A 13,196-nucleotide genomic window follows, 5' to 3' on the forward strand; every position below is an offset into this window, starting at 1 on the left:
TAGAATTGTGCCAATTATTTATTCCCCCCAACCTCCCATAAAAACAATTGTTTTTAAATAAAAGGAAAAGAAAAAACCGATTTGTTTCTAAACCTGAAAAAAAAACAAAACAAAAACCGACCACTTTTTAAACAGGTAGTTTAAAATGATTACAAAACAAGCAGGCAGTCCCAGTTTCCTGATGAAAGAGCCTGGAGGCTGGAGGCTGGAGGCTGTGGGTTTTCGTGAAGCGACACGCAGGGCCTTTAGAGTTCCGTGTCACCCTGAAGCAAAACTGAAGCCTGATCATCCAGGAGGAGACCGGTGTCCACGACCTCGGCCTCCGCCATGACGCCCCCTAACTGCTGGACGACGTCGTCATCGAGGAGGTCCACGTCCTTGATGGGTTTGATCAGACTCAGCTGGTCCAGTGGCAGCAGCCCCTGTGGCCCCACCGGCCCCGTAGTCCTCTCGATCGTGGCTGCCATCTCGGCCGCAAACGCTGCCTTCTGCGCTTTCTGCCTCTGCTGTTCCTCCTGCTGTCTGTGAGTTTTCATGTGCGCGTTTCGGCTTTTGATCTTGAAGAAGACTCTATAAAAATGAGGAAAAAGAAGCATGAGACATTTAGAGCATTGGAGTTCTTGGAAATCAAAGGGGTCCTAGAGGGAACAGTGGGTGCACGGTCTGATGCCTGGTTTGGGGTGGTGCTGACAGTGTTCTGGTCTCCTTAGCTCCCAAGATCTCCTCCCCTGGTGACCTGTCACCTCTCTTCTCTCCAAGGGAAGAAGATGGGGACAGGAACACATTTATGTGTGTTGGGCTTTCTCCCTGGGACAATGGAGGATGAATTCTCAAAGCTTTCCTGTCCACCTGTGGCCTGGGGCCCATGCCCCTTTCCCTCCTTCTCTTCCCTCTTTCTATCTCCATCGCTAGGTAAGCCCTCTCAACCAACTGAGAATACCCAAATCATGTGGCCCACCTCTGTTGGTTCCCACCATAAAACAACCCCTCTTCCGCCTCTGGCCCCCTGTCCCTGTTCTTCCCATCAAAATTCCAGAGGGTCTCTGCAGACACGGACTGCTCCTCCATCCTCCACACTCTCCAAGTGGAGCACTGTCCCCTGTACTCAGCCTGAGTGCTTGAGATCGCTCGCTAGTAATTGTGTGGCCAAGCCCCACCTCGGTCTTCACTGTACTTGACTTCTGCACAGAGCAGTCCTCTTCACCCAAGATCCCTTCTTGTTTTGGCCATCATATATCACAGTTGGCTCCTGTTTGCTTTCGAATGAAACAGTGGTTCTCAGCTGAGGATGGGTCTGCCTCCCAGGCAGTAACGTCTGGAGATTATTTCTGATGGTCACAATTGGGTGGTGGTGGTACCTCTCTGGCTTTGAGTGGGGTAGAGGCCAGGGATATCACTAAACATTCTACGATATTGAGGGCAGGCCCTCTACCCCAAACAAGGAATCGTCAGACCCCAAATATCAGTGCCGAGGTTGAGAAATCATGGGATGAGGGGTCTGCCAACTATGGTCAGTGGGCCAAATCCCATATGCTGCCTGCTTTTGTAAATAAAGTTTTCCAGGAATACAGCCATGTCTCTCTGTTTATGTATCATCTATGGTTGCTTCTGCACTAAAATGGCAGAGCTGAGTAGATGTGACAGAGACAGAATGGCCTGAAAAGCCTAAAATATTTCTCTCTGGATCTTTTTCAGAGAACATTTGTCCAGAGGTGAGGCTACCTGTTTTAGGGGAGGGTGGGTACCATAAATATTCATTCCTGAGCTCATAAAGGAAAAAAAAACCTGATTTGTAAGACCTGTGTCTTAGAACAGAGTTGATGAATGACACTGAAAACTGTCTAATGTGATGATCATAATTTCAGCAGCTAAAAGAAGCATTCTGCAAACATTTGCCTGATGTTATTCTTAGTGCGGAAAACCATAGGAAATATTTTTATTGTCCATAAAGTCTTAACTGGAGTTATGCTTGAAAAAGGTCCCAAGCAACATAAAAACAGGACAAGAAAAACAGTGAATGTCACTGAAAGAGCTGGAAGTACTTCGTTCTGACTGTTAAAATGCCCTTTGTTGCCACCTAGTGGAGGAAGGGCTGTTGCCTGTCTGGGGGAAGTGAGCAGAAGGTGCTGGTTCCTCTCAGAAGACACCGGTGTGACCCTCTGCTCTGCCTCTCTCTTCCACCCCAGGCCAAGTAGATGGATGTCAGACTAAGGAGGTTTCATTGTTTCAAGTAAATAAGCCCGGCGGTCAATCCAGGGACTCCCTTATTTCTTGGTGACATGAAGATGACATCATGTCCTGGCTCTGGAGGACATTAGAGCCCCGAGGAGGGGACCCATCCTAAGTGTGTCTCCCTATCTCTGCAGGAAGAGAGCTGCTGGTTCCAACGCGCCTCGGCAGGTGCCACCGACCTAAGGCTAAGAGTACATACTTCACTGAGCTAAGGAATAAATTAATACATGTAAACATCCTTTAAAACAATGCCAGGCAAGCACTGAGTAACTGATAAATGGAAGCAAAATGCCTGAAATATTCCATGAGGGTGAATATTATAAACAGAGGTCCTGGGTGGCCTCACTCATACAACCAAGGATGTTCCCTTAGTAGAGTTTTGGCAGCTACCTGGTGGGCATCTCTCCAGGTAACCCTGCGTGTTTGCAGCATTGCAGGTTACAGGAAGAGCAACTTGGTAAGGCTCCTAAAGGAAGTCACTCATGACAACCCCTCTTAGCACACTCACTGAGAAATAAACTGGAATTCTATACCGGATGCTGTGGGAGGGGACTGTGTGTATCTTACCAGTGATAAATAAGCAAACAAAGCAAACCAATGGGATGGAACAGTGGTCAGACACCCAGGCTCTGTATTTGAACACTGATGGCTTCAAATCTCAGTTCTGCTCTTTCTTGGGGTGGGACCTGGGGCACATCAACTTACTTAATGTTCAGTCCTTATTTGTAAAACAAGGATAAAATAGTATCTGCATCACAGATACTATTTAATTTAATCCCCCATTGTGTGGGGATTAAAAGAGCTCAGGCACATAAAGTATGTAACAAAATCAAGTACTCAGTAAACATTAGCTGTTATTATTACCCACTGTCAGTTTCTCCCTTTTCACTGTTTAAAATTATACTTAAAAGGGCAGAGAGGACAAATAGGTTTTCTCTCCTGGATCAAGTCTGATCAACTAGTTGTGCCTGCTTGAAGCACGAGGATTTAAAGGACTGAAAAGCATTGGAGTCTTATCTTAATATGGTAGCAAAGAGTGTAGCAATTGATTAGTGATGTCTGCCCTGGGTGCAGGAATCATCAGTGGTGCTAGAAAAGCCATTTCTGCTACAGAGAGTTCCTGACTAGATGTTTTAGAGCCATTCTCAAATCACTGGGCAGGGATGCAAAGAGAGCATGCAAAGAGAGCAGTACTAGTGAATATGGTTTGGGTGTGAAGGGAAGAGGTGGGAATCAGTCCCATCCATCATTACTGGAAAAGAGTGATGTTCTGTCACTAGAGATTTGCTCTCTGGTGATGTCCATCCTTATTAGGGTTTAGGATATCAGAATGACCATATTCTGAATCAGAGACAAGGTCCACCTGCCACGAGGTACCATGCTGACCCCAAGGATGGTATGAGGAAAAGCTGGAGAGTCTGGGTTCTTTTTCTACCTGGAGACATCTCACAACACCCTGGCCCAGACCCCACAGGGGCCTTATTCATCACACACTTAGATCCAGTCCCTGGCCCAATTCTACCTACTTGCCACACTCTTTACAGGGGAAGATGGTGGTGGGGTCTGTCTCGCCGCTGGTGGTGCTGTGGGAGGGTGAGCTCTTCACCGAGCAGTACCCGCTCTGGGCACTCCCAGGCTTCTGCTTCCCAGAGGGAATAGCGCCCCGAGCTTTGGTCACCTGGTTGGTGCCACCGTGGATGCGGGCGTGGCCGTTCAGTGCCTGCCGGGAGCTGAACACCTGGGGAAGAAAGGGAGTGACATGACATCTACAGTCCTGAAAAGGAAATTAGGGTTATTAGTTACTCATCGGTAGAATATGGGATACTTGAAACAGAGTCTAATGACAAGACACAGGGGTTTTATATAAGCAAACTCTGGGCAAATGCCACAGAAAGCAGAGATCAAATACCACAACCACAAATGCTGTGCCAACAACAAATCATTGTTACAACCGAAGACTGGGGGCTCAACCCAGCACCTCCAACACACCGAGGTCATTGGTCCATCGCCCCTCTGAACGCCGTATTTTTTCCATCTGTATTTTTTTCCATCTGTTGGACCAGCTTTCCAACTTTTTTTTCATCCAGAAACTTCCTCCCACTTTTTTCCCTCCTCTTCCTGTTTTTTTTTTTACTTAAAAAATCTTATTCAAAAGCTCAAAGTTAAAAGCAGAGGTGCTCTGGCTGAAAGAGACAGCATCCCAGAACTGGGTCTATTTGCTCACCTCTATGTATCTCCCCCAGGAATCCCTAAAACCCTAAGAGACACAGCTCTGAAAACACTGATTAGCTGCTCTGCTCTATTCTGTGCTATATCTAAGCCCCAGTCAGTAGCCCAGTGCTGAAGCCACATTTCAGACCCCCAAATTTCACTGCAGGATGATAAAAAGGGGAATGACCCAGTCTTTTGAAGCTTGCTGTAAAGCATGGTTTCCCAACCTCAGTATTGCTGACATTTTGGGCTGGATGACTGTTTGTTGTGGGGCTGTCCTTTGCATCACGGGGTGTTTAGCAGCATCCCTGGCCTCCACCCACCAGATGTCAGGAGCACCTCCCCAGATGTGACAAAAATGTCTCCCTCTGGACATTGTCAAATGTTCACGGGGAACAAGATCATTCCCTGATGAGATTCACTGCTGTAAAGGGAAGTGATCCACCCCCTGAATTCCAAGAGCCCTGACTTCCAGATCGCTAAATGCACCAGCTAATGCGAGTACTCACTGAACCACCCAGCCACAGATGGTTGCTGTGTTAAGTTCATGAGTTCTGTTTATAGTCTTGCAGGGGAAAAAAATCTTTGGTTGATTTAGCAACCAAAACTTCCATGGTTAGGCAACGAATAAAACCAACACACATTTCTTCCCCCTGTTGTTTTTTTGAAGTCACGAAAAAACATTCATCCTGCTGAGCATTTTTGATTGGGTAAAGTAAAAGATGATTCCCCTCACAGGAAAGAATTTACTGTAGACCTAAACTGTGAACTGAGGAAGCATCCAATTTCTAAACAAATTCACCAAAAATACCGTCATTTAAAGTCACTTTTTTAACGGAAGTGTTCTATACAGTACGGCAATGATGGAGTGAAGCATCTAAGGTCTTTAAACATCAAAGACAGAAACAAGCTAGCAATTTATGTTCTCTTCAAAGGTAATGTAAGATGTATATATCATTTTTTTTTTACTTCTTCATTTTTTCTTAGATGTGAATCAAGTGAATTTCAGCTTTAGAGTCTAGAATATTTGAAAAGACTGCTGCTATCTTCATCTAAGTGACAGACTCAATAAACAGCATTCAATACACTCTGGAAAAGAGTGTTATCCTATGTAACACACAAGCAGAGATAAGCATTAACTTGGGGGAAACAGGGCTTCATATGAAAGGAACAACATTCTAATTTTTTTTGCACAATACCTCTAGAGCTTGCCTGTACAGTTGTGTACAGTTTTAAGAAACGTGATTTGGGAAAAGCTCAACAATTCAGATGAGTAGGAGACCAGTGGCCTGGAATAGGAAATGGCAACCCACTTCAGTATTCTTGCCTGGAAAATTCCATGGACAGAGGAGCCTGGCGGGCTGCAGCCCATGGGGTCGCAAGAGTCGGACACGACTGAGTGACTTTCACTTCACAGGAGACCAGAGGAGGATTGAGAGTCCAAAGTTAACAATTAAAAAAATCTATCCTTTATAATACACAGTGAGTCTTAGATCAGCCAGTACAGATTCTGTAAGGCTTTAAGGCTACGAATGATCAAATGGTGAACTGGTTTTATTTTAGCAAGATGATGCTTCTAACGTACTTATTAATAAAAAGCACTAGGTTAGGTAATTAAACAGACAGGCTTTCAGCCTGTTTACATGATTAATTTGCTTAGTAAGTCTTTTTTTTTGCTTCGCTCAAAGAGTATGACGATAAACTTCAGCCAAATCTTTGTAATTATGCCATAAAAGGAGACTCCTTCTCCGGGGGCTCTCCCACGGCATTTGAATGCATGTTTCCAGGGCATGCCTGGTGAGACAGCTCAAAGGAGTGGGGAGGCACCAAGAAACGAGAAGTGTGAGTTTTGGAGGCCAAGGCTACTGCAGAGCCTAAATCACCTGCTTCCTGAGGCCAGGAAAGGACTTACGTCCTCTGAGCATGTGGCACAGTGTTTGCCTCTGCTTGACTCCAGAAATATCTGTGGGCCAAACAAGTAAATGGATGAAAGAAAGAAAAGCATGGCCACGTGGACTTCTCTCTGCCCAGCTTTCGCTGCTGGAAGAGCACCCTCCTTTGTAAAATGCACCATCTCTTTAAGCCGGCTGTACGCACGGCTCTCACCAGTCCCAGATCCTCGGAGGACACGGAGACACTTACCGCCCCACAGTTGGGCATTTCACAGATGAAGGAGCCCGAGCACTGGCTCAGGGCCTGCAGGGGCGGTCCCTCTGCAGGAGCCAGGACTGGGCCCGGTGGCGGCTCTGGGGACTTGGGCAATTCACTCTCCTCTTCTCTTATGGATTTCCTGTCTTCCTCTGGATCCTCCTCCTCCTCTACTTCTTCATCTTCTTCACTTGTCTGGTGTTAAGGGAATACAAGAGAAAGGGGGAAACCCCCCAAATGACATTTTTAGTGATGAACAGAACTCAGGGGACAGGGAAGGAGAGAGGGCCTGGACGCTGGGACTGTGTCGGCATCTTTGTGCATGAGAGAGTGGCTGGCAGAGGCCTCTGGGGAGGGACAAGGTTGGTCACTGGATACCTGGAATTCTGAGAGTAACCAAGTCCCCGAGGCCCATTCTGGGTCCCCTTATCACTTATAAAAAAAAGTATGCTAAGGCAGACAGGAGAGATTTTTCTATGTAGAGCTTCTCCCCGTTGTGGGAGACCAGCAGAACCTGACATCGACCAAAACCCAGGCAGCCTGCCTCAGTTGTAGCTGCTCTGCCTTCCCAGGGGAGTGAGAAGGGTTTTCAAGCAGAAATGACACTGTGGAACTCTGTTGGGCAGAGACCAAAGCCCTATCACTATTTTTTTTAAACTTACTACTTATTTTGGCTGCACTGGGTCTTCGTTGTGGCTCGAGGGCTCTCTAGTTGCAGGCTTGATTCCTGACCATGGATCAAACCTGGGCCCCCTGCATTGAGAGTATGGAGTCTTAGCCATTGGATCACCAGGGAAGTCCCCATGTTTGTTTGTCTTTTTCATTAATTTATTTTTAATTGAGGGATAAATGCTTTTCACTATTGTGTTGGTTTCCACCATACATCAACATGAATCAGCCATAGGTATACATATGTCCCCTCCCCCATGATTTGTTTTTAAAGGCTTTCTATCACACTTCCTTGCAAGATGCCCAAGATATTGACTTGACCTTCAGCAGGCACATGACCCACAGCATTTTGACGCCCTCCTGCTCTGTTCTTGTCAGAATATTGGATCAAAGAGTGAACCACAATGACTCTATTGGATATTTTCTTTAACTTATTATGTTTTTTTGTTTGTTTCTGGTCATAGGCTCTTGAAGAAATGCCTTTCAGAGGCACTCTATAAAAAGGAACAAGAAAGCTATTTCTATGACTAATTATCCTCTCTGCAACTGTGTCCCTTCCATCTACTTCAGAACAGCAACGAGATGAATTAGGTAGAAGATTCTGACCATCTTTAAAGTTAATAAGACAGTTAAAGGAGCGGCCTGGAGGAGGTACTGGGTGGGCTGGGAGGGAGGGCAGGAACCTAGGCGGCCCTTTTATTGAACTGAGTTCCCTATTTTGCCATTTCCATCCGCACGAGGAGGCGGGCTGAGGAGGGCTTGCTCCTAGGGCCTAGAAGGACTGAGGACCAAGGATGGGAACTCTGTGTTCCATCAACCTCATTTCAGCTTCTGTTGTTTTACAGCACTTCATGGTGTATGAAGTGCTTTCTATGTCACTGGACAGACTGTAAACAGTCCGCCTGTTTAACAAATGAGGAAACAAGACGGGGGTGGCCAGCTGCCTCCCACCCTGATGGGTCACTGGTTTCTGCAGGGCTCTCTGCACACCCACTGCTTGAAGCATGTGGGCTCCAGTTTGGTTTACCCTGGACAGCGATGTAATGCTGGTTGAGCCTATGAGTCTTAGAACTTGGAAGCCAGAACTCCTGGGATCCAGAAACCACCAGCTTTCTTTTTCCAGTTGGACTGGAGATGGGAGTAAAAGACAATCCCAGTAATATGGGCATTTAGCACACTCCTCACTCTTTCAGTTTTAGCCTTATTTAATATGGGGCTTCCCTGGTGGCTCAGATGGTAAAGAATCTGCCTGTGGTGTGAGAGACCTGGGTTCAATCCCTGAGGTGGGAAGATCCCCTGAAGAGAATGGCTACCTACTCCAGTGTTCTTGCCTGGAGAATTCCATGGACAGAGGAGCCTGGCAGGCTACAGTCCATGGGGTTGCAAAAAGTTGGACACGACTGAGCAAATAATACTCATTCACTCACAGTATGGTACATATGCCTATTTGAGACCATGTATTAATAGGGTATACTTAAGAAATAATCCCAGTTTCCAGTGGGTTAATTAGGATTACTCAGTAATGATTACATTTCCCGAAAGACTTCAATGAATACAGATATAGGCTTAATTTATTTTACAGAGTGATTTATGATATAAACTTATAGTCTCTTACTAGTATAGAACAGACAGGTTGATTTCACTTAAATGGCCTTAGTCTTGTATGAATCCACCACCTTCCAATCTCAAAGAATTTCAGGTAAAACCATGTTATGTCAAACCCCATGGGTTCACTCCATTCCTTTACAGAACTGGAACTTTGTGGTGTCACGTATCAGGTTATTAAGCAGACCAGGGCCTACAGCTCACCATTTAAAGTAAATTACACAGTAACTTTCAATGACAATGGCATTTATTTCATGGCAGTTGTTATAATTACAATTTTCTCACCGTGCCGTTGTTTGGGCTTAAAAGCTCTTAGAAAAAAAAGTTCCATAGAGCCATTAAATTACAGATTAAATTATACTGTCTTGTGATTATATATGTCTCAGGAATGAAGACAGGTTTTAATTCAAATGGCAATCTATGCATGTTCATAGAATGATTTATCATCAAGCCAAAGGGCTCACCAAGGTGACTAATAGAGGCAAAGACAGGGCACGAAACCCTAACATGTAGGACTCTGTATCAACAAGTTGGCCATTTCATGATGTATTGTGAAAGGAAACATTTGGTAATATTCCAAACCTGGTAGAAAGGTAGGCAAATACAGGGCCAGGAGATGGTTATATATTATACAAGGTGCTCAAAACCTTGAGAGTCCAAGTAAGAATTTGTTGAGGAGGAGATTTTTATTTCTCAGGCCTGCAAATGGCATTTGTATTATGAGAAATTTACAACAATTCAAATTTCTTCAATGACACAAATTTGAGTGTTACAGTCACCAATGAAAGATGTTGGTGATGACAACACCTTTAGTGAAAGGCCTGCTTTGGATCAGGGACTACACACACACACACACACTGCTAGTTCTCACAAATCTCTGCATATTTTTTTTCTTTTTTTTTTTTGTTTATCTTTTTCCTTAGTTTTTTTTTGGCAATGACATGCAGCTTGCAGGATCTTAGTTCCCTGACCAGGGACTGAACCTGGGCCCTCAGCATTTTGGCAGTGAAAGCATGGAGTCTTCACCACTGGACAGCCAGGGAATCCCCTACAAATTTTTATTTTTTAAACAAATAAGAAATTGGCCAGAGAACTGATTTTCCCAAGAGCACACAGCTGGTAAAGAAGCTGAATTGAGATTTAAATCCTGCACCGTCTGATTGTAAAACCTCAGCCCCTGCTCCTTGCCTGCCTGCACATGTCCATAGACGCACATCTGTCTATCTGGGCATGGGTTAGATTTTCAGCTCAAACACAGAGCTCTTAAACCTCTCAAAACCATTAGAACCAGCTGCTTTTCTGTGTCAAAGGGAAGAGGGATGTTTCCCAGGCCCCTTGTCAGCGGACCCCACTGCAGGTAACTAAGGCCTGGGACTTGGGGGAGCTGTGCTCTTGGAGCCCTGACCGCTGTCTTCCAAAGTCAGTTACATTTCTCAGCTGGTTTCTTGAATTGCACTGAATTTTGCTCCTAGTCAGACCCACGGATTCACCCTGAGTGGGGGCAGGAGCCTGGGCAGGAGACAGGACGATATGGTCAGCACTTCCCTCCCACCTCCTCAGCAGAGCACACCTTGGCCCCCTCTTCTGCCCGAAAGGGTGGGAGGGGAAGGCGTGTGATGGTCTCAGGCCAGAAGTCAAGTCATCTGGGAGGTGAGCGATGTGCTATGCTGACCTCCTGGCCCCTCAAGAGCAGTCACTCCCCATCCTCCTTCATCACCCTTCTCCCCAGAAAAGTCCCTGAGCTGCGGACTGTGCTCCATCCAGGGGGAACACAGTCACCTGTCCCTTTAATAAATTATTGAGCACACATGGTCAGGAGAGTTACCCAGGTAGGCCCTGAGGACCAAGAGCAGGACCCCCCCCTAGGACGGTGCTTCCTACACCCTCTCTGTCCTTGCCTGGTCCTAGTTTTCATCTCCACTTGGCAACCTATCCTCAGAACGTGGACTGTGGGACTTCCCTGGTGGTCCAGTGGCTAAGAATCTGCCTGCCAATGCAGGGGACATGGGTTCGAGCCCTGATCTGGGACGATTCCACATGCTGTAGAGCAACTAAGCCTGTGTGCCATAACTACTGAGCCCACATGCTCTAGGGCCCATGCAACAAGAGAAGCCACTGCAATGAGAAGCCTGGGCATCACAACTAGAGAGTAGGCCCTGCTTGCCGCAACTAGAGAAAACCTGAGTGCAGCAACAAAGACCCAGCAGAGCTAAAACACAAACAGGCGCTGAGTCATCTATGCACAAGGCTTTTGTTCTCTTTAAGCTCACAGGTCACAGGTGTGGCACACCTGACCCAGCTTAATACCAGCCCCTGGCAAATAATCCCAAGAAGGTGGGGTGCCTGGAGTGCCACCTTAACCTTTCCTCCTGGGTCTGAGGCTACATGCTGGCTCAGGCCTTTCCACCCACCCGCGAAGGCCTGCTGGCCCCAGATGGCACCTCTGCCTCTGGTAGTGACACCGTCTTCAGCAGCCCTCCTCTGCTCAGAACCCTCTGGTTCACCCCATCTCCTCCCGGGGAGCTCATAGAGGGATTGCTGCCATGACCCAGAGTGACTCCTATCCGGGAAAAATTTTCACTCATTCACTCAACCAACATTTACTGAGTGCTGATATTATGCCAGGCATAGTCCTGGGCACTTGATAACACCCAAGCCAAAGGTCTGCCTTAGGGAACCATACCCTCTGATTTTGCTCTCCTCCAAAACATGACTCTGAACATTCCAGAATTGGGAGGGACCATCCAGATCATCTAATCAGCCCCATTTTATAGGTCAGTAAGCTTAGGGGCCAGGTCTTAGGTCTCCCAGGCTGGGATTCTTTGTGCTTCCTCATTTACGGTCTACCCCCTCAGAAAGCGATGCTCTGTGTGACCGTGGGCAAGCCCCTTCCCCTCTCTAGGCCTCAACCTTATGCCTGAGGACTGGAACAGCTGGATAAGAGAGAATTCCTGAAGGTAATATCTAATACTTTCTGGTTCTCACCTCACAGTGTTTTTAAAGACTTGAAGTTCACAGTAAGCTTTCTCTTTGGGTATGCCAGGTCTTCCAAACTGTAACATATGCCCTGGGGCAGGGGCTGAGGCCAGTCAACAGCCTTGGCTCACCCACAGCACTACAGACACAGCGAGGACTCAATTTCTTTTAGCTGATTGAACCAGAAGAAATCACGCTGCTTTTTTAAACATTAGCCACGGATGAGAAAAACGCTATTCAGATATAAAGCACCAATACTTAAGCCAGTCAAACAACAGTCCTGATCACAAGAATACTGCCATCTCTCATCAAATGAATGGCAATACCATTCTATTCTACAGATGTCTATTTTTTTCGATATTTGGGTCCACATATAACTTTATATACATGTTCATATTTTGTAGCTGGGATCAAATTCTTAGTTAGGAACTCAGGCTTTGAAACCCTAATGACTCCAGGTGTTCTTACTTCCCAGAAGGCGCAATGGTAGAATCCACCGGCCAGTGCAGGCGACGCAAGAGATGTGAGTTTGATCCCTGGATTGGGAAGATCCCTTAGAGTAGGAAATGGCAACTCACTCTAGTATTTTTGCCTGGAGAAGTCCATGGACAGAGGAGCCTGGCAGGCTACAGTTCAGGGGGTCGCAAAGAGCTGGACACGGCTGAGCACACACACATGCATGCGTGTTTTTACCCTTCTGTAAAGAGGATTAGCATTTGCTTGCTCCTGCGTGTTACACAGGGGAGTCAGTCCCAGACAACACACTCACCAGCCTTTGACCATGGCTAAGTTACCTAGGCTCTGTGCCTCAGTTTCCTACCTCATAGAATTGGTACGAGGAGTAAATGAGTCATTATGCCCGGAACGTATGAAGTGCTGTGTAAGTGTCTGTGAAAGAAATTAACCTGCATATGTGCTAGGAACACTTACGCGTGGGATACAATTAGGAATAAAAGTATAATTGTAAAATTCATGATATATACGAATTTGAAACCATTTCCCTAATGGCTGCAGACTGGAGTTTAGTAATCTGTTGTAAGACAGATATCTACATACACGTATGTGTTTTCCACAACATGCAAGATTTTCCTTGGCTATGGATGCAGAGAAGAGAGTTAACCACAAGGACAAAAGCAATAGCCATTTCCAAAGCCACAAATAAGGGGTTTGGAGAAAATTTCGATCTCGTGACGACTTTAGTACGTTCTTCATCTTAATCTGCAGACAACTTTGGATTTGTCTGCTAATGAAGGAAATCAGTATCAAGGATAAATGGTGATATGAGGACCAGAATAATCCACACACTGCTAACCAGCTCGCCAATGATGGAGGGTTCCTGGCGCCATCTAGAGGTC

General features: G+C 46.1%; 1 protein-coding gene across 41 annotated transcripts in view; it reads right to left on the minus strand.

Annotated features, from left to right (window-relative positions):
* The window catches only part of TRERF1 (transcriptional regulating factor 1), a 206,270-nt gene continuing 193,074 nt past the window's right edge, over nucleotides 1-13,196 (minus strand). For 30 of the 41 annotated variants that reach the window (XM_081518606.1, XM_081518612.1, XM_081518607.1 and 27 more), the window contains 3 exons: nucleotides 6,586-6,786; nucleotides 3,759-3,970; nucleotides 1-570 (listed from right to left, as the gene is read on the minus strand). In XM_081518606.1, coding sequence (XP_081374732.1) covers nucleotides 246-570; nucleotides 3,759-3,970; nucleotides 6,586-6,786 — 738 coding nt within the window. In that variant the 3' untranslated portion in view covers nucleotides 1-245. Of the gene's footprint in view, nucleotides 571-3,758; nucleotides 4,007-6,585; nucleotides 6,787-13,196 lie in introns of all 41 variants that reach the window. The other 11 variants (XM_081518600.1, XM_081518624.1, XM_081518623.1 and 8 more) reach the window with 1 other exon arrangement.

The sequence above is a fragment of the Giraffa tippelskirchi genome, chromosome 8, assembly GCF_054371585.1.
Source record: "Giraffa tippelskirchi isolate mGirTip1 chromosome 8, T2T-mGirTip1v1.2.pri, whole genome shotgun sequence".
NCBI lineage: Eukaryota > Metazoa > Chordata > Mammalia > Artiodactyla > Giraffidae > Giraffa > Giraffa tippelskirchi.